Below are 23,338 nucleotides of genomic sequence, written 5' to 3' on the forward strand. Positions count from 1 at the left end.
ATAGTCTAGTCTATAATCCTAGTCTATGGTCTTGTCTGCAATCTTAAAAATAGCATCGCCTGTAGTCTACTCTACGATCAAGTCTACAGCCTAGTATATACTCTAGACTATAGTCTAGTCTATAGTTTAGAGTATTGTCAGTATTCTAAAGTCTAGTCTATAGTCTATTCTATAGTCAAGACTATAGTCTAGTCTATAGCCTAGTCTATAGTCTGCTCTATAGTCTGCTCTACAGTCTAGTCTATAGTCTAGTCTACAGTTTAGTCTATAGTTTAGTTTATAGTCTAGTCTATAGTCTAGTCTATAGTCTATTCTATAGTCTAGTCTATAGTCTATTCTATAGTCTAGCCTATAGTTTAGTCTATAGTCTAGCCTATAGTTTAGTCTATAGTCTAGTCTATAGTCTAGTCTATAGTCTAGTCTATAGTCTAGTTTATAGTCTAGTCTATAGTCTAGTCTATAGACTAGTCTATAGTCTAGTCTACAGTCTAGTCCATAGTCTAGTCTATAGACTAGCCTATAGTCTAGACCATAATCTAGACTATGTTCTAGTGTAAAGTCTAACCTGTAGTCTAGTCCAATCTATAGTCTAGTCTAGACCATAGTCTAGACTATGTTCTAGTCTAAAGTCTAACCTGTAGTCTAGCCCAATCTATAGTCTAGTCTACAATCTAGTCTATAGCCTCGCCTATATTCTTCTCTATGATCTAGTCCATAGTCTAGTCTATAGTTTAGAGTATACTCTAGTCTACAGTCTAGTCTATAGTACATAACCTAAAATTACAAATTAAATGTGTAATTTTAAAAGTAGTGAACTTTTAAAATGCACCTAAAAAAGCGCTTAGTTGGCATTACTAATTACGCGCTTATTGTTTTATAAAACACTTTACAAATCGTATGCTCTCTTAAGCGTACATTTACCTTTCGTAATTTGTTAATATTTGCAAAAAAATATACAGTAAAGTTAAAACATTAATATAATTGTACTTTATAAGTAAAATTATTATTTTTTTGAATCAAAATTTTAAAGCTAATTAAATTTATTAAAAAGCTTTTTTAAATAAGAATTTTAAAGTTTTTGAAATTAGTTTGTAAAAAAATAGTTAAAATTTTACGATAATACTTAATAGGGGACCTTAACAACAAGGAATCGGCAATAACTTATACATACACACAGTACTATTTACTTTTCATTAACTATTATATATCGCCAGCATTACTTTTAAACAAATGGTAAGTGGTGGTGAATAAAAAGTAAGTAGTTATGTAAGTACAACTGCACTATATTTTAATTTAACAATAAAATCGAAAAAAAAACTAAATTAAAACGAATGTTTAATAAAGCAATGAAAACTTCTCAATATGCATATAAATAATTATAGAAAACAATCCTCCAATTTCAATTTCATTGAACTCTTTTTGTTTTCTATAAAAATATACAATTAACCTACTTAATATTAAATAAAATTTTTAAACTATTTTTATGTTGAATCATGGCACAGCACAGTACAAGTAACCAACATTATGGATTTTTTTTAATTAGTAGAAATTAAGTAAATTAGTTAAAATTTTTTAATCAAAGCAAAGAAAATTGAAAAAATTGATATTGCCAACAATAACAACAACGGTATAAAACTTAAGTTATTAAGTGTGGAAATAAAAAAAATATTTAAGACCAAAATAAGAAATGAAAAAAAAATACTCTAAACTTAATAACTCAATTACATAGTGGCCATTATTAACAGGGTCTGTCTGTAGTTAATTTTTTTTCAAAATAATTATAATGGCGAGGCGAAGTTGATGATCATTGGCGGTGGTGTTGAAGTTGTTGTTACATTATAATTTCCGGTAAGTTGGCGGGGTTTTTTTTTTTCAAAACTCTACAATTATGAAATGTTAAAATTATATAAATGATGAAAAGAAATTTTTAACAACTACCGCAAAGCTAAAGTTGTAATATTTACAAAAAAATGGCGCTTAAGTTTATTATCAATTGAAACAATTCTAAAGTTAAGCCAGCCGCCGACTTCCTTTTTTGTGCAATTTTTTTTTGTGTATAATTTAACAGACTTTAATAAACTAATTCAGTTTGTTGTTCTTTTTTTTTGCGTAAACAAATTGGTCAAGTTTTTATTTGTTTAATTCATTGTTGTTTACGTTTTTTTTTTGGTACGTCATAGAAATATGTTCGTTTGTCTGTTATAATTGAATTCATTTCAGTTTTGAATGACTATTCAAAATTATTTTAAACTACAAAATAGTCTAGCAGAAGATGATCCGTCATTATCATCATCATCCTCCTAGTCATGGCAGTCAGTGAATAGATTTTTGTAGTATAAAATTTTTACTCTTAAATTCATTAAATAAATCGCAGTCAATGAAATTTGGTTTACATAAATAATTGGGAATACACTCTGTAACATTACTATTTAATTAGAGTTTCTAAACGGCAAATTTTCGGCTAATCTTTTATGGGGAACTTTCGGGAATTCCATTTAAAATTTTCTTCATAATATTGAAAAATTTTATAAATTTCGAAAAAAAAAATTATCCTGCGAAGTCAATTCCCGGTATAAATGTTTGAATGTTTTATAAAGCCTTCAAGTCATATCGATTCAATGAATCAAAAATTCTTCTTATTCCTGTCTTGCGTTATCATATTCAATTGAAATCTGTTGTTGAAACGTTAAGGCCAAAGTGGTGAAAGACTGATCAAAATTACAGCCGAAATGCAAACATTAATTAAATGGTTATAGAAGTGGTAAATGGGTAGATAAACTAAAAATTCTGTATATATAAGGGTATTTTATAAGTTGACAAAGATCAGATAAAATGAGCATTTCTGATTTTATTTGATTTTTTTACTTTTAGTATTTAAAAGAAAATCGATAACAGCTGTTTTTACTGAAGTCAGACAGTTCAATTAAGATCAGGTTAGACACGTGTTTTTGAATACATGTGATCTTTTTATTTAGGGAATTCAGAGGAGTTCTCTCATAAAGGAAAGGATAAACTCTCTCCTAAATGCAATGTAAACTTCAAAACATTTCTTTCGAAAATGTGTACGAATTAATTAGCTTGACTCGATATCTTTAATATATCTATATATCTAAGTATCTATATATATATCTATCTATCTATCTATCTATCTATCTATCTATCTATCTATCTATCTATCTATCTATCAATCTATATATCTATCTATCTATCTATCTATCTATCTATCTATCTATCTATCTATCTATCCATCTATCTATCTATCTATCTATCTATCTATCTATCTATCTATCTATCTATCTATCTATCTATCTATCTATCTATCTATCTATCTATCTATCTATCTATCTATCTATCTATCTATCTATCTATCTATCTATCTATCTATCTATCTATCTATCTATCTATCTATCTATCTATCTATCTATCTATCTATCTATCTATATATCTATATATCTATATATCTATCTATCTATCTATCTATCTATCTATCTATCTATCTATCTATCTATCTATCTATCTATCTATCTATCTATCTATCTATCTATCTATCTATCTATCTATCTATCTATCTATCTATCTATCTATCTATCTATCTATCTATCTATCTATCTATCTATCTATCTATCTATCTATCTATCTATCTATCTATCTATCTATCTAGCTATCTATCTATCTATCTATCTATCTATCTATCTATCTATCTATCTATCTATCTATCTATCTATCTATCTAATTAACTATTCATATAATTAAGTTCAACTCAGACAATATTTCGATTTTTTGATCTGGATCTGAGAAAATAAAATTATCATTGTGTAACGGATTAGAAGCAAAGATTATTAGTTAAAACTATGTCAATTTTCGCGAGTAGACGAAATTGCCGACGAATACGGCATTAACGAATGCCGCAAACCAATTCTTGACGAATGGCGATCTCCGTGATCTTATTTTATTCCTCGAACTATAACATTCAATGTGAGATAGACACTTTCTTATAAGCACTTGTCAAAATAATGTAAAAATACCGATTTAAGAAACCAATTTGTATTCAAACAGTTTGATTTTACTTTTAAAAAGAAATATTACTGTTAAGTAAAAGTTTATTGAAAAAAGCACATGATTTCTTCGTATTTTTAATTTTTGTGTGTTCATTCACTATCATCATCACCGGCATTTTTTAATAATTTCCTATTGTAGTACAATTGTTGTATTTTTTGCCAAAAAATCGCCTATCTCATGTTTTTGGTGTGAAGATTTTATAAACTAGATTTTAATAGTTGTACACATCATAAACAAATCGACACTTTACAGACATAGTTTTGACTATATCTTTAACTCATTTCTTTCGTCATCATCATTATCATCGTCATAGTAGTAGTAGTAGTAGAAGTCATCCAACGTCATCATAACATCTTGAATTGTTAAAAATTCATCATCATCATCATCGTCATCACCGAGAAACTCTTTAGGTCAAGAACTTTATTACCGAAAAAAAACAGACAACAACAAAAACACACAAAAATTGTGATGATTTGTGAAATAATTTCTTTAAAACATTAAAATACAATCGATATTTTTTAAATTAGCATACGATTTAATAAATAACAACTGCTGGAAGTATAAATAGTTTATAACAAAATTTCGCAGGATTTGGAATAATTTAAATTATAAAATTGTTGAAAAACTGAGGTCAAAGATTGCTCAAGCAAAATTATGTATTATCTATCTATCTAGCTATCTATCTATCTATCTATCTATCTATCTATCTATCTATCTATCTATCTATCTATCTATCTATCTAATTAACTATTCATATAATTAAGTTCAACTCAGACAATATTTCGATTTTTTGATCTGGATCTGAGAAAATAAAATTATCATTGTGTAACGGATTAGAAGCAAAGATTATTAGTTAAAACTATGTCAATTTTCGCGAGTAGACGAAATTGCCGACGAATACGGCATTAACGAATGCCGCAAACCAATTCTTGACGAATGGCGATCTCCGTGATCTTATTTTATTCCTCGAACTATAACATTCAATGTGAGATAGACACTTTCTTATAAGCACTTGTCAAAATAATGTAAAAATACCGATTTAAGAAACCAATTTGTATTCAAACAGTTTGATTTTACTTTTAAAAAGAAATATTACTGTTAAGTAAAAGTTTATTGAAAAAAGCACATGATTTCTTCGTATTTTTAATTTTTGTGTGTTCATTCACTATCATCATCACCGGCATTTTTTAATAATTTCCTATTGTAGTACAATTGTTGTATTTTTTGCCAAAAAATCGCCTATCTCATGTTTTTGGTGTGAAGATTTTATAAACTAGATTTTAATAGTTGTACACATCATAAACAAATCGACACTTTACAGACATAGTTTTGACTATATCTTTAACTCATTTCTTTCGTCATCATCATTATCATCGTCATAGTAGTAGTAGTAGTAGAAGTCATCCAACGTCATCATAACATCTTGAATTGTTAAAAATTCATCATCATCATCGTCATCACCGAGAAACTCTTTAGGTCAAGAACTTTATTACCGAAAAAAAACAGACAACAACAAAAACACACAAAAATTGTGATGATTTGTGAAATAATTTCTTTAAAACATTAAAATACAATCGATATTTTTAAATTAGCATACGATTTAATAAATAACAACTGCTGGAAGTATAAATAGTTTATAACAAAATTTCGCAGGATTTGGAATAATTTAAATTATAAAATTGTTGAAAAACTGAGGTCAAAGATTGCTCAAGCAAAATTATGTATATCCTTAACAATGGCAAATTGTTCCAGTTTTATTGTTTAATAAAAAACTCTTCCCTTCCCAATTATCCAGACCACATGACTATCTACAAAATAGAACAGAGTAGAGAGTAGAACCAAAGAGTTCATTCAGTATTTTTTTCTTTTATTTATTTATATTATTTTTAAATAATGCCGGCAAAACTATTGTAAATGATACCCTTAGTACAACACCACCATTATGTTGCAATATTTTTTTTATTTTTCATATAAAAAAATATTTTTTCTCTTTGATACTAGTTATGATGGTAAAAAAATAATACATAACTTTTTAATTTTTTGAAATTATTAAAATAAAATTTTGATGAATTTGTTTTTTGAAAGTAATGATGACCAAGTAGAAATAGTGAATATAGTTCCTTTTATAGACAGAAGACAATCTACCTGTAGACAGACTGACCCAACTTTAAATATGAAGTATTTGTAGCGAAAAAAAAAGAATGTAATGAAGCATTACAAGAGAATTTTTTTTTAGAAAATAAAGTAGGAGTATTTGGATGAAAAACATATTGTAACAGGATGCACACTAGTTAATTTTAATTAAAGATAGTGGAAAAACAGATGTTTATGTGAACAAATAAGAATTATGATAAAAATTGTTTACAAAAATATTAGTTTTTTTTTTTTGAAATAAATTAAAGATGAGAATATTTGAAATAAATCTTTAAATTGGTGATCGACAGAGAGTTTTTTTACTCTCTTGTTTTCACAGTTACAAAAGCTCATATGAAAACCTTTATATACACTCTATCGATGTCTGCTTTAAAACAAGCTACGGTGCAGACAAATTATGGTTTAAAAGAAAAAGAACTCTTTTGCCTAGGTCTGCTTTTAATTTGCGCAATTGAAAGTTATCATCTTCGATAAGCTTTGAACCCCAGTTTTAAAACTTTGAATGAGGAAGAGTTTTCTTAATATTTTGCTTACATAAAAACAATTAAAATCAATTTATATACTCTCTTCCGATTACGAAAAATATGAAAATATTTATAACCTAACTTTACCATTAAGTAAACTCCGATCTGTGGATTAAAAATCTTTTCATATTTTCCAACATTATTACTGCATATATCAGCTGATATTCTTAAAAAGTCACTCAACTTCTTAATAAAAATTATTAATTATTTTTAATATTCTCCATTTTGTTAATAGATAAAACATAATTGGCAATAAGTCAGTTAGTTGTCATTTTATCTTTCGAAAAAACAACTACAACTCGAAGTAAATTTATATTTTTAACCGGTTTAACTTATCTGAATTTACCAAACTAGAGTAATCAGTAGATGGATGGATACCTTTGGAAGTTATAAAAATAAATAACAATAATCATAACAAAAACAAAATGATTGTAAAAACAAAAAAAATAATGATCAAAATCATAAGTATCACACTGTAATCAGATTTATTATTTTGTAAGAAAAATCAACAAAAACATTTGTCAATACATTGGAGAGTAAATATAAACAGTTGAAAAAAGGTTTATACAAATATTTACGTGGGATACGTGAGAAAGTTTTTTAAGTTTTCAACTTCTGTAGATATTTTAAAAGACTAAAATTGAATGGGAACAGACTCGATTTCCTTTATATTAATATGAACCGAAATTATATTATCAATTTTCCATACTCTAGTCTATAGTCTATAATCTGGTCTACACTATAGTCTAGACTATAGACTAGTCAATAGTCTAGTCTATGGTCTAGTCAATAGTCTAGTCTATAGCCTAGTCTATCGTCGAGTCAATAGTCTAGTCTATGGTCTAGTCAATAGTTTAGTCTATAGTGTAGTCTATAGTCTAGTTTAAAGTCTAGTCTATAGTCTAGTCTATGGTCTAGTCTATATTCTAGTCTATAGTCTAGTCTATAGTCTAGTCTATAGTCTAGTCTATAGTCTAGTCTATAGTCTAGTCTATAGTCTAGTCTATAGTCTAGTCTATAGTCTAGTCTATAGTCTAGTCTATAGTCTAGTCTATAGTCTAGTCTATAGTCTAGTCTATAGTCTAGTTTATAGTCTAGTCTATAGTCTAGTCTATAGTCTAGTCTATAGTATAGTCTGTAGTCTAGTCTATAGTCTAGTCTGTAGTCTAGTCTATAGTAAAGTCTAGTCTATAGTCTAGTCTATAGTATAGTCTAGTCTATAGTATAGTCTAGTCTATAGTATAGTCTAGTCTATAGTCTTGTTTATTGTCTAATCTATAGTCTAGTCTATAGTCTAGTCTATAGTCTAGTCTATAGTCTAGTCCATAGTCTAGTCTATAGTCTAGTCTATAGTCTAGTCTATAGTCTAGTCTTTATTGTAATCTATAATCTATATTCTAGTGTCTATAGTCCATTCATTAAATAACTCTAAAACTCAATTAAACTTTATTGACAACTCTACCCGTTATTGAGCATAAACCACTGACAAGTATGACAACTTGAAATAAATAAATAATTTAAACCAATATTTAACATTAACGATAACAATTAAAACTTTGAACCAGTTGACGACTATGATTAAAAATAGGAAGCTAGCAAGAGCGGGAAACTGCAGAAGAAATAAAAACAATAATAATCAATGGACCCAAACTATAACAACAACTTATGTGATGTATTGATTACACTCTAACAGTAAACAGAAATATTTGTGTTTTTACACCGTCCATAATATCAAAATTGACTACTTTTTTCAAAATAAAAATTTCAATGGAATTTGGATATTTTTTTTCTTCGACTTTATGCTTAATTATGTTTATTATTTTTAATCAAAAAAATCAATTGTTAATGAATTGAATGTGTGAGAATGATGTAAAAAGATTTATTTATAAGTTTTTATGTAGGTAGTTTTTTTTAAGAAAAAATTTATATCGTTCAATAGCTTTATAATATTTTTTACCAAAAATTTTGTAATAAACAACAACAAAAAATTTACACGTTTTTTTATAGACAAAAAAATTAAATCCCCAAACAGAAATTGCTTGTCATTGAAAACATATTTACGAACATAAAACATATAGAAAAAAAAACTGAAAAAAATCAGTAGAAAACATGTTTCAATGTACTACACGCTTTGAAATAATTCTATTTTGAAATGTAATTAAAACCCCGTTGTGCGGATAGAACTTATAATCAAATATTGAATTGTATGTAGGATTTTTGTTTCGTTTATTACTCAATATTATTGATCAATAACTTGTTCTGGCATTATGTAGCTGAGACAGCAACAACAACGGCAAGTGTTGGTTGTAAGTAATACCGGCAACAAAATTTAAACAACTAAGAAATCATAAAATGGCGTCGGCAAAATGGCGATGTCGGTTTTAAAGTCAGTAAATTTTGTTTGTTATATTTTCAAAGAAAATTGTTGTTGTTATAAAGAAACACGAAAAAATATTAGAAAGCTAATTATGCAGTTATCGATATCTGATAATATGTTTTAGGTATCGACAGGATGGAAATATTACTAAACACATCATTTAGTACTCTATAACATAAATGATATTTTAATTGAAATCATCATGTCATCGATATGAGAACATTTTGTCAATGGTAGTAATTGTAAAAATATTTCAAAAAAAAATTGTTTAGTTTTCGATGTGAATTTCTAAGAAATCCAATGTAGAGAAAATTTTATGAAAAAAAATTGTCTAACTGGCGATAAAATAGAATTTTTTAAGAAAAATGTATAGTTATCGATAACAAAGAAATTTTTCTTCCAAATTTTGTTTAGTATAAAATAGCGAAGAATTTTTTTTTGCAAAAAGTGTCTAGTTATCGATAACAGAGAATTTTGTCTATTCGTTTTCTATAGATAAATTGTTTTTAATTAATGTTATCAAGTTATCGATAAGAGAAACACTTTTAACGGAAATAATAGAAAATTTGTTTAAGAAAAATGTTCAATTATCGATGACAGGTACAATTCATCTACATCTTTATAGAGATATTCAAAAACAAAAATCGATAACAAAGCAGTCTTTTACACAAAATTATCGACAACAGAGAAACTTTTCTTTAACAAATTGTTCTGTTTTCGATAGCTTTTTTTTAAAAACATTGTTTATTTAATGAAAGCAAAAAAAATATTCTGTAATATCGATAATGGAGAAAATTTTTAACACAAAATTATCGACAACAGAGAAACTTTTCTTTCAAAAATTGTTTTGTTATCGATAACTTTTCTTAAAAAAATTTATTATTTAACAATAGCAGAGAAATATTATTAATTATTTAAATCTAAGAAAATTGTCTACCTATCGATAAAAGAGAAAATTTGAGAAAATTGTCTAGTTATCGATAATACAAAAATCTTTTACACAAAATTATCGACAACAAAGACAGATTTTCTTTCAAAAATTATTCATTTTTCGATAAAGTTTCTTAAGAAAATATTTCATTTATGAAAGCATAGAAATATTCAGAATTATCGAAAACTAGGAATATTATCTAGCTATCGATAACAGAGACAATTGTCTAGCTATCGATTACAGAAACATATTTCAAAATAAAAGTGTCTAACAGGAACATTTTTCATTAGAAAATTGTTCACTTAAAAAAAGCAGACACATTTCTAAACAAAATTGTCCAGTTATCGATAACAGAGATAATAGAAAACTGTGAAAATATCATGTAGTGGATTGTGATGGAACTAAGCAAATAGGTTGTGACAGACAGGATATAGGGAGTAGTGTTTGTGGACATTTGATTTAAAACTTTTCACATAAAATGTTACTGAAAATATTTTTGCACGGAGCTTGTTCTACATACGAACAGTTCGTCTGAATTGTCTCTGTAATGTGTTGTGCGGTTCACGGGCTCGACTATAAATGGCTTTGTTCTTGATGAATGTCGGGTATATACGGGTATCAGGAACAAGTTCCCTAATATTCAGAGGAACACATTCTATTAGAGTATTGCTAGAACAGTAAAATACACCACACATTCCGTAAGTTCTTGGGTAAGTACAAATCATTACCATGTTATTACTAGAATTTATGCAAATTATATTAATTTCTTTCAACTATTTTCCTCTTTATACTTATTTCCCATAATCTTATATAGATGTTTTTCATGCGTCACAGGAATGTTTTCTTTTTTTATATTTTCTAAAAAATTAAATTTAATTTATCAACAATTTCTTATCGTATTTTTGTACGTGAGTAATTTATATTCATATGTATGTACGTTTTACTACTCGCAATTATGAACATGTTTCACATGTAAGTAGTAGATTTCGTTTAGGGACGATTGGTGGGTCGCACTTAGGCGATTAGCACCAGGTTTTATATATACAATTGTAGTATTTATAACAAAATTTAATCGAATTTTAACGGAATGTACTTAATAATTTATTGCAAGTATTATAAAGAAATTTGTGATATTTTTAAAGTGAATGGGGTGATGCAAATTTATAAAAATATTTAGAAATAGAAAAATAATTCGAATGAATATTTAGATCTTAAAATCTTAATTTAGTTTTCTTACTTTTTGTTGTTACAAAAAAATATTAAACAAGATTCCATTAAAATGTGTAATATTGTAAAAAAGACATCAAAAGAAATCATTTCATTGTCATTTACGGAAATGAGTTGAAACAAATCGATTTTAGTTAAAACATGTCCTCGTCCTTAAATGACTTGTATTTCGTTTATTATTGAAAAAATGGAAAATCATTTAGTATCAATTACAAAATTATTTTCTCTACATTTAGTTTTGTCTAATAATGACATTTAATACTTATAGAAAGCAAAAAACAATAATCGATTTAACATCTTTATACTATAATAATGATTTTTTCTCTAAATACAATAAAAAATTTTATTTTAATAAATAAAATTAAATTATAAAAATGTCCTTTAAAATGTTTAAAAAAAGGTGTAAAGTTTAAATACAGATGCATGTTTCGGATTGTAAGACAAACGTGTTATTTTGTAAAATTAATTGACTTGACTTTAACGTCTTGTCTGCTGGTCGAACATGAGAATTTTCTTAAACGTTTTTATAAAAATGAGTGACTTTCATATTTTTTGTTTTTAATAAATAGTTTATTATTAAATCCAAAATCCGTCGGCTATTTGAATTTTCATGCAACTCACTCTTTGGGGAATTGAAGAAAACAAGAGAAAGAATTTCAAATGAAAAAAAAGAAGTTTTAACAAAAGCTGAATTTATTTTGTTAGGCTTATGCGAGATTTATGGAATATTGAATTTTTTCTATACAATTTTATTTCAATATTTATTTTTATTATTATTTTCAATAATTTTTGGTATTTATTAAAAATTTTACTATCCTGGGAACTTAATGAGAATTTAACAAAGGAAGATTATGAATTATTGTTTGATTAATGATCATGGAAAATAAAGAAGAAACTAAAAGGTACAGTTGTGTTTAGTTTCTAAAGGAAATGTCCTGTTATCGAAAACAGAGGGCAATTTTTTTCAAAATAATGTAATAGAATAGTAAAGAAATAGTTGAGTTATCGATAACAAAAGAACTTTTTCTAAAGAAAAATGTTATTTTATTAATAACAGCGAAAAATTTTCACATAAAAAATATTTCTGCTATCGATAACAGAAACACTTTGTAAATGAAATTGCCAAGTTATCGATAACAAAGAATGTAAAGAGAACATTTTATAAAGGAACAGAGAAGTAAGTCCGAAGAACATTGTTCAGTTATTGATAACATTATAAAATTTTGTTGTCATCGATAACAGATAAATTTTTCTAAAGGATTGTTTAAGAATCTAGTTTAACTATAGGTAACAGAAAAAGACTTTGTTATCGATAACAAGGATGATTTTGGAAAGTTATCTATAGCAAGGACAACAAGAGCAATTTTTGAGTACATTTTATATGTTATCGATAACAGAAACAATTTTGTTAAAGTCGTAAAAATAAAGAGAACATTTTATAAAGAAACATTTTATAAAGAACAGAAGAAACAGAAACAGTAAGTACGAAGAAAATTGTTCGATAACAGATAATTTTTTCTAAAGAAAATAGGTTAGCTATCGATAACAGATACATAGAACATAGTTCAGTTATCGATAACAGATAAAACTTTTTAAAAAGTTCATTCATCGATTAAAGAGAAAATTTTCTAAATAAATAGAAATTTTTGTCGGAAAAAAATTGTTCAATTATCGATAACGTTATAAAAAAATTATAGTTATCGATAAAAGATACATTTTTTTTAAAGAAAATAGTTCAGCTAAATAAATTTTTAATAGGTTTATTTATCGAATAAAGAGAAAATTTTCCAAATAATTAGAGAAGTTAGTCTAAGAAAAATAGTTTAATATCAATAACAATTGATTGTTATCGATAACAGATACATTTTTCTAAAGAAAAAAGTTCAGCTTTCAATAACAGATAAATTTTTCTATAGTTGAGCTATCGATAACCAAAAACAATTTCTAAGAACATTTATTTAGTTATCGAAAACAAAAACAACTTTCCAAAAAGTCAATTTATCGATTTCTAAAGAAACAGAGAAGTTAGTCTGAAGAAATTTTTTCATTTAGGTTTCAATTAGAGAAAATTGCATAATTTTCAAAATTATGTATTTATATACATTTTATTGAAAATTGCTTCGTTATCGATAACCGAAAAGATTATCTTAATTAAAAAAAATTCCGATAATAGTTAATATTTTCGTACAAAATTATTCATTAAAAATTATCCTATTATTGATAACAAAGTAAAATTTTTAATGAATTTAACATTTTCGATTTAAATTTAAAGTTAAGTTTGTTAGAACTATGCAAAACAATATTGTACAATTCAAAATGGTGTAAAACATCCCCTAAATTTAATGGATTTATGGCGCTCCAAGAAGTGTATATGTGTTCGTGTTTCCTTTACGAACATGATTAATAATTTTTTGCTATTTCTTTTTAAACTTCAAGAAATTTGACATTTTTAGTTGACAGGCTGATTTTGCTCATACAATAAATAATAACAAAATAAACGCGAAAATTACAATAACAACAAAACATATATTTAAAGGATATTTGCTAAGTACATAAATACATATTTATTTGAAAAAGGTTGAGCAGAAGTTTTTCATTTAAAAGAACTTCCCCTTCTATATTACTGCCTCCCCTTCCATAGTTTGGTAATCACTAACATTTTTCATTACAATTCCTATTTATGTTTATTTTTTATATACATACATATTGTAGTTGTTTTTTTTTTCTGTGTATATAAACGTGCTTAATACCCTGGATCAATATAATTTATATAAATGTTAAACTGCTAAAATGGAAAAAAAGTTTAATTTATTTTCGTTACGTTTTTTCTTTATTTATTATTGTTATATGTAATATTCTTTTACTCTCCATGTGAGCTTTATTTAATGGCATTATAACATCAACAGAAAAAAAAAACTTAATTTTTCTTTATTTTTTTGAAATTTGGTTCGTGCTGCCCTGAAAGTTTTTCCTTTTTATCAGAAGCAAAAGAAGCGGCATCAACAGCAGCAGTTTTGCTGTTAAATGTAACACACCCCAGCAGGCCCACTGTGTGTGTATTTTTAATAAACATACTTATTTATGTATTTTTTTACACCACGAGGGATTTGAGTGGGGAATGAAAGGTAAATATTTTTTAATGAATTATATTATAAAATGAAACAGTTATCGATAACAAAAAAAAATGTTAAAGAGATTTATTTGGTTATCGATAATAAAGAAAAACTATGGTTTTATTGGTAACAGAGAAACAATAAAAGTGAAAATTTTGTTCCCTTGAAATTTTCATTTCCCTCGAAGGGAAAATTGTTATCGTGAACTTGTTCGGAATAATTTATTCACAATAGTAGATTTTGTATGAAACAGCTGTTCAATGTTTATAAAATTCCATCAACATATTTCACAACAGAGGAATTTTTTCACGACAAAAAAAAATAGTGAAAAGGGAACATATTTCACGTGAAATAATGATTGGCGATAGGTTTAAATGTTGATGAATTAAAAAAATCTAAAGAAGTAAATTTATTGATAACATAAAAAAATTTGAGACAAAAAAATTATTAACTTTTTTATAAAAGTTAAATTTATTTAAAGAAAATTCTTAAGTAATCGATAACAGATTGTCTAAAGAACATTCTTCCATTATCGTTATTTGAACAAATTTTCTAAAATGTTGAAGTTTATCGACATCAAGGATAAATTTCTAAAGAGAAGATTTTTATAAAAATATTATTCAATTATCGAAAACAAAAAAATATCTAAAATTATTTAGTAGACGATAACAGAGAAGATTTTTAAAGATTTTTTTCTAACAGAGAAGAAATTATCAAAAAAATTGTTTAGTTATCGATAATAGAATAAAAAGATTGTCTAGTTATGGAACATTTTCGAAATACATTTCCAGTTATAGATCGGTTTCTATAGAATTTTGATTTCATATCGATAATTAAGATTCTAGACAAAAGTTATCGATAATAGATTAATAATTTTTAAGAAAACTGTCAGGTTATCGATAGCAGACTTTATCGATAACAATTTACATATATTATAGTTATCGGTTGCACAGTAAAATTTTGAAATAATAATCCAGTTATCGATAACAAAAATTTTCTGAATAATTCCTTATCGACTGGAAATTTTTATTCAGAAAATTGTTGTAATGTAATTAAACACAATTGTTCAGTAATCGATAAAAGGAAGATCTTTTAAATTATCGATCAGTTATCGATAATTGCTTAAATTTATTAAACTAAATTGTACAATTATAAATATTAGAGAAGATTTTTTCAAGAAACTCGTTGAGTTATCGATAACAAAGAAAATTTATTAAAGAATATTTTCCAGTTATCAATAATAGAAGATTTGTTCAAGAAACATGTTCAGTTATCGATAACAGAGAAATTTTATTGAAGGAATTTTTCCAGTTTGTTGCGTTATTCATAACAAAGAACATTTTCTAACATTTATATTTTTTCAGTTATCGACAGCTTTGTATAGAATATTCATTAGTTATCGATAATTAAAAAAGTTTTTTTTTAAACAAAACTGTTAATTTATCGAGAAGCAGAGGAAATTGTGTATAAAAATAAGAATAATTCTTGTTAACATAGAAAGAGAAATTGTTTAGTTATCGATAGCAGAAACATTTTTCTAAGTTCTAAATAATTTTCGACCTTTTCTATATAATGTTGATTTTTAATCGATTACAATGAAAATTTTTAAACAATATTCACTCATCGAGAAACAGAGAAAAAATCGATAACAAATTCTTAAAAATATAAAAAACATAAAATTTTCAAAAAAAAAAAATTAGATATATAATTATTATATTATTATTTTTTGACATTATTTGTAACCAAATTTACCAGAGTGTATGACATCAAACATTCAGTTGGTTATAAGCGCTGGACTAAGTTCTTAATATCGCATGTACCATCATACGAATAGAAGTCTGTTTTATTTTCTTTACATTTTTTTTTTGAGAAATGATCGGAGCATGATTTGCTAAAATAAAATCTAATTCATATTGCATGAGTATGATACCCTAAATACATACACGAACATCACAATTTGCTATACATACATGCATACATACATATGTATGTATATAAAGTATATGGAGTAAATATTGCTTTGCCTGCCTATAGGCGTAAATGGAGAAAATTCAAAGTTTTTTTTTCTATATACAGAGCTTAGTTTGTTTGCTGTGTTATTTGAAGAAATGATGGTGGTAGTTGGATTTTGTTGGTTCCATAACGTTAATAGTAGCAGTCCGTATTTATTGGTGGTAGTTGGATAATTTACTAAATCTCCTTCCATATTTGCTACTTTGATTAGTTTCTTTTTTATATACATATATGTATATAAAAAAGTATTATTTGAAATTTCAGTTAAGTTTGTTTTACTTTCTACTTTTTTTCGTATATCTACGTATATTTGTATAAAAATCCATGTCTATTGTATTATAATCGCCCTAATATTATAAAGAAAAATAAACGCGTGTTTTTATATTTATTTAGTAGATTAATCGTTAGCCTACGATATGGCTATATCCATTACTTTATTGTTGATTTAATACTAATACTTTTGATATATGAGAATATATGTACATATGTATATGTTTACAAAATAGAAAATCTTTGTATGTGTAGCTAGTAGTTACCCAGCAGTTCGATTGGACGGTCCCGAACTACTTATATTTTCTATCATTTAAAGTTACTCCTACGTCCACCGAGCGTCCAAGTGACTGCCCAGCAGAAAAAGAACTTCCAAAGAAGCGAAAAAGAAGTAGAATTTACTCTATGGAAATACAGAAAAAGTAATGATTTTAACACAGGCTTGTTATAGTAGGAATGTTCTGTTTATTTGATTCCAAATTTACTACATCTAAAGTCATTCTCTGGAAGTCATTTTTATGTTTCTTTTTTAGAAGATAACAAAATAATATTAATATAAATAAATAAAATGGAAGTCAATAAACATCACTTCCATAGATGATGAAAATTCACTTAGTGCTACTTTTGAAGTAGTGATAAATGTTATTCTTTTGGAAGTACTTCGTTTTATTTTTGCTGGGTAGCTATTTTAACATGCGATTGTCCTGTAAGTAAGTCAATCGTCACCCCATAGATTACGAAGAGACAGCAATAGGCTTAAGTTTGTTTTTCAAGTGTCCAATCTCTCGCTTACAAAGGGGACAATAAAATGACGATTGTATTAACCCTTTTTTACTAAAGACGAAATAGAACCAAGAAGTGGTTAGACAAAAGTCGAAATCATTAAAATTTTCGGATACATTGACTCTTTGTCGAACAGCTGGGTAGTTGTTAGTGTTGAAATAAAGTTATATACAAACAGACATATTTTCTAGCCTATTTACTGTAAATATATTTACAATTAAGGCTAAATTGGTTTTTAAAATATTTACATTATATACTAGTGATAGTTGCAATTACCGAGTTAAAAGGAAAGCCGCTTAAGTATTGAATGAAAAAATATATAAAAAATAATTAAAAGTTTTTAGATTAAAGATAGGATTGAAGAAGGTTTTCTTTCATTTAAAAGTTTATTTAAAAATGTTGGGTTTTGTAAATTATGTTTTTTTTTTAAAATTTATCATAGAATCAAAAAAAATTACCATCTTATCATAAACAATAATAAAAACAAAATTAATACATACATATAAATGTATACATATGTATATAATAAACAGAAATCTTATCAAAATATAGCTAGCTATACATTTATTTTTAAATTATTTAGGATTTCTGGGCAACCAGGGGGGTTTAAAGAAGAGGGGCATATGATTTGCAGACATATTTTTATCAGATAAATAATTAACATTTTGTGTTGTATATAAATTGATATGATTTTACTAAAAATTTTACTTTTTTTTAAGCAGTCATTACTAGTTTCTATCGAATCTATAACTAAATAAGATTAGATTAATATTAAAAAAAATCAAACTTTTAGAACGATTTACAAAGTAGCAATAAACTATTGTAGGTAGCACATTGAGCAGTTCTTTATAAATTAAAATTTTATGTTGAAACCGAATTCATAGACAATCAATTTACAGTTAGATTAAAATAATATATAAAATTTATGCTCATGAAACAAACTATAAATGTAACTGATCTGTTATCGAGAGTAGAAAAAAATTCTAAAGAAATGTTTTAGCTGTCGATAGTAGAGAAAATTTAATATAGAAAAGTACTTAGTTTGATAATTCTTCAATAAACGACATAAAAATACAACAAGTAAGAAAGTGTGGTCGAACAAAGCCGACCATATAATAGCCTACAAACTAGTATGTACTAATAAACTAAAGTTGGCTTTAAAGACGATCAAATATGAGTCGTTCCTCATAAAATTTGTAGTTGGATTTTATTTTTATTTAAAAGTTTACTGAAGGATAATCAAAAAAAGTTATTCTATGGAAGTACTGAAAAAGACTTGTAAAAGTGATAAGTTTAACACAGGTTTGCCATTGGATGAATGTCCTACATCCGAAGACATTCTTAAGAAGTGATCTTTTTTTTTTTCTTTTTTTGACTTGTCTTTATTTCTTCTGAAGTCATTAAACATCACTTCTAGGGAAGGTAAACAACTTACTAAGTGGTACTTTTAAAGTTGTGATAACTGTTATTCTTTTGGAAGCACTTGGTTTTATTTTTGTTTAAGGCATTTTCAAATGGAAGTCAATTGTGGACCGATCATTATATTTATATAAAACTTTGTTGTGTTGATTAATAAATATATATTGGTATATTTGTCGTATTTATGAGCTAAAAAGTCCAAATCGCAAGGTCAAGTTGTATAGAGAATAGGTGCAATAATGGATCGATTTTCAATTGGCTTCTTCCTTGTGCCAAAAAAAAAAACGTGTTTAGTCCAAATTTCAAAAAAAAAAAAACTTTTTGAAAATTGTAGCTAGCTGATCAGGCGAACGGAATATGTCTTAAAGGACTTAGAAAAAGGTTCGATCGTTATATTTTGAGGTGGGTTTAAGATCAATATTTTGTGCACATATTATTTGACAAAAAAATTGTCTATACAATAACGTTAATAGGTCCTACATTTTACGCCTTTAAGTAGTGGTTTTGATTCCATAGAATCTGACAAAAGAGCGCAGAATAGGTCCGACAGTGGTCTATAAGTATTTCTGATGTAACATACACTTCCTTTTACACTAACACAAGTTATAGAAAGTAAAGAAAATTTATCGGTATGCTTTCTCATTGGGTTATGGAAAAAACTTTCAAAAAAATCGATAAATTCATTCTTGAATCAGTTCAGTTTTCAATAGAACGATAATTCTGTTTTATTAGAATCAATGACTTAAATTCAAGTACAGATCAGAAAGGTACGATCAACTTTATTTTAGCATATCTTAAAACTTTCTATGATCAAAGTGAACTCGGCACGTTCTTGATTTCAAGAGGCAATTTCAAGATTTAATCTTGAATTGATACTTGATGTTAGTATGTTCGATGTTAAAGTATTTTGTATATACAAAATTTTCAAGTTATCAAGAGAAACGAAGGGTTTCTAAAGAAATATGTATGAGAATTATACCTAGAATCTAGATTTCAAGAAAAGGGCTGAATATATATTTTTAAAATAACAATACAATTTGTTTTAAAACTTACCAGTTTCATTATCAATAGTAAATGGTATGCCAGCCCATTCATCTCCCAAATGATTATCATCATCGTTGTCATCAATGTCTTTTGGATCATACTTTGACTATTTGAATAAAATTTTTAGAAATTATTAATAATACACATCACATTTTAAAATATTCGCAATGAGTGCAAAAATACAAATAATAACTTTTGTTTATGATTGAAATTTGACACAAAAAAAGACAATGAATTTATTAACTGAATCTATTATAAAACAAGTAGGAAAGTATAGTCAGACATGGCCGACCATATAATACCCTACACCATGAGTATATTTTTAAAATTTTTACTTTTTATAAAGAAACTTTTATGTTGAATATTTTTCCAAAATATTTAAGAAATTTATTGATAAAAAAACTAAAATTTCTAAATGAGGCTTTATATAGGTCAAATTAGGCCGATCCTCGGTAAATTTGGGAAAAGGATATATTTTTAAATAACAGTTAGTTTTGTTGGGTTTCATTGCGATACAAATGGTTACAAGTCAATTTTAGACGTTTAAGACATTTTTTGAAGGGGGATTGTATGGGGGCTAGGGTCAAATAAGGGCCGATCCTTACGAAAATCTGCAGTGTCATTTATACTTATGTAAAACTTATTTATGCCAATTTTTAGAGAGATAATAGAATATTTGACGTAATTATGGCATAAAAAGTTCAAATCGGGAGGTACGGTTGTATTGGGGCTAGGTGAAATAATGGACCGATTTCAACCATTTTCAATAGGCTTCGTCCCTGTGCCAAAAAACATGCTTGGTCAAAATTTCATCAAATTATCTTGAAAATTGCGGTCTGTACCTTGCACACAAGGTTTACATGGACAGCCAGCCGGTCAGATGGACGGACGGACGGACGGACATGTCTTAATCGACTCAGAAAATGATTCTGAATCGATTGGTATACTTTAAGGTGGGTATTGGACCAATATTTTTGTATGTTACAAACATCAGCACAAACGTATAATACCCTCCCCACTATAGTGGTGTAGGGTATAAAAACTATGTCACATAGTTTGGTCGAATGTCAGTAAGACATCATTTTGTAGTGACATGTCAACTGTCAATATTTTTATTAGCTTTAGATGTTTATTACAAACGTCAAAAGATTGTCCATTCGTCTTTGAATAAAGATCTTAAAAAGTTGTATATAAGTTTCATAACCAAGTCAAATAACTAGTTCCGTCTTTGTTTCAAAATTTACAAAAAACTCTTCTAGATTTTACACAATGAAATGTTTAGATAAATAGATGAAATGGTCACAAAAAAGTTTTTAAAATTAATAATGAAATTGTTTAAAATTAGGATGAAAAATACTTTTGATAAAATTTTAATACAGAGAATAATAAAAATAAATGTTGATAAAATTTCGCACTTATAACTGTTGATTTTTTTAATTTTTACTCCATCTCTTCAAACATTTTTTAAATAAAATCAATTCAAATGAGAGCAATTAAAAAAGAGAGAGAGGAAAGTGCTAAAGTGCTAAGCAGTAGTGTAATGTAAAATGATGAAATTTTGTTTTATATTTAACAAAAAAATTAAATGAATTTAAAATTATAAGTGAATTATTTGTTTTGATATTAAAAAGTTATTATTTAAACACTTACATTATCTAATTTGAGTGATTCTAAAGCTTTCAACTTTTCGATATCGTCGTCATTAGCGTTAGATGATTGCAAAGCTTTAGCTGAAGTACCAGCATCAGCCAATTGGGCGGGTGTAAGACTATAGCCCAAATCGACATCTTGTTTCCATAAAACTTCAACAATTTCGCTTTCCTATAATTTGTTGTTTTTTTTTTAATTTTATAATTTATTTAGTGGAAATATAATTTAAACGCCACCATTAGTAGAAATTTTGAAAAAAAGAGTTAATTAAAAAAAAGATAAAGAAAGAAAAGAAGAAAATAGAATATATAAATAAAATGCGCATTAATTAAATGTTTAATTAAAATCAATAAAGAGAATTGTAATTTGTATTTGAATTTTAACAAAACCTACTTTATAAATATAGTGTCGCATTTTGGTAGATTTTTTTGTTTATTTAATCGCTATGGTAGTAGGTATTGTAAGTATGGTTTTACTGGTTTTTACAAGCAGTTAGTTGTTTTATTAAAGTATAAATGTATACAGTGCGGGGCAATACAATGGATAAATTTATTTATTTTTTGCTTTCTAAAAAAAAAAAGATTTTTTTTAATTTTTTTAGTTTTATATCATAACATTTACTTTTGAAATTTTTATAAAAATTTCGAATTTTTGTATTGTATTTAATTCAATATTTTCGAATTTTACGTTCACAATAAATTCAAATTTTTACTAAAATTTCGGAACTTCTTCGATTATCACTAGTTTTAAAACTTCACTTAAGTTTCGAAGTATCACTCAAAATTTTTCGTCTTTGATTTTCAATTGACCAGACTATAACTAGGTAGAACAGACTATACAGTAGACTATAAACTAGACTAGACTATAGACTAGTCTTAAGACTATAGAAAAGACTGTGGAGTGGACTATGGTCTAGACCATAGACATCGCTATAGACTAGTTTATAGTCTAGTCTATATTCTAGTGTATAGTCTAGCGTATAGTATAGTCTATAGTCTAATCTATAGTCAAATCTGTAGTCTAGTCTATATAGTATAGTTTATAGTCAGATCTAGCCCATAGTCTAGTCTGTAGCGATGTCTATGGTGTAGTCCATAGTCCACTCCTCAGTCTTGTCTATAGTCTGAAGACTAGTTTATAGTCCATTTTAGTTTAAAGTATAATCAATCTATAGAGCCTTGAGACTAGTCTATAGTCTAGTGTATAGTCTAGTCTATAGTCTAGTCTATAATCTAGTCTATAGTCTAGTCTATAGTCTAGTCTATAGTCTAGTCTATAGTCTAGTCTATAGTCTAGTCTATAGTCTAGTCTATAATCTAGTCTATAGTCTAGTCTATAGTCTAGTCTATAGTCTAGTATATAGTCTAGTCTAGTCTATAATCAAGTCTATAGTCTAGTCTATAGTCTAGTCTATAGTCTAGTCTATAGTCTAGTCTATAGTCTAGTCTATAGTCTAGTCTATAGTCTAGTCTATAGTCTAGTCTAGTCTATAGTCTAGTCTATAGTCAAGTCCATAGTCTAGTCTATAGTCTAGTCTATAATCTAGTCTATAGTTTAGTCTATAGCCTAGACTATAGTTTAGTCTATAGTCTAGTCTATAGTCTAATCTATAGTCTAGTCTATAGTCTAATATATAGTCTAATCTATAGTCTAGGCTATAGTCTAATCTATAGTCTAGGCTATAGTCTAATCTAAAGTCTATAGTCTAGTCTATAGTCCAGACTGGCTATAGTCTAATTTTTAGTCTAGTCTATAGTGTAGTCTTAAGGGAACC

At 26.7% G+C, this 23,338-nt stretch overlaps 1 protein-coding gene across 7 annotated transcripts in view; it reads right to left on the reverse strand.

Moving 5' to 3' along the window:
* LOC111684574 (segmentation protein cap'n'collar) overlaps positions 1–23,338 on the reverse strand; it is a 105,412-nt gene that overhangs the window by 29,492 nt on the left and 52,582 nt on the right. For 5 of the 7 annotated variants that reach the window (XM_046949435.1, XM_046949433.1, XM_046949431.1 and 2 more), the window contains 2 exons: positions 21,565–21,735; positions 19,924–20,020 (listed from right to left, as the gene is read on the reverse strand). In XM_046949435.1, the coding sequence (XP_046805391.1) occupies positions 19,924–20,020; positions 21,565–21,735 (268 nt within the window). Of the gene's footprint in view, positions 1–19,923; positions 20,021–21,564; positions 21,736–21,957; positions 22,132–23,338 lie in introns of all 7 variants that reach the window. The other 2 variants (XM_046949437.1, XM_046949434.1) reach the window with 2 other exon arrangements.

Source organism: Lucilia cuprina, chromosome 4 (genome assembly GCF_022045245.1).
Source record: "Lucilia cuprina isolate Lc7/37 chromosome 4, ASM2204524v1, whole genome shotgun sequence".
Lineage (NCBI taxonomy): Eukaryota > Metazoa > Arthropoda > Insecta > Diptera > Calliphoridae > Lucilia > Lucilia cuprina.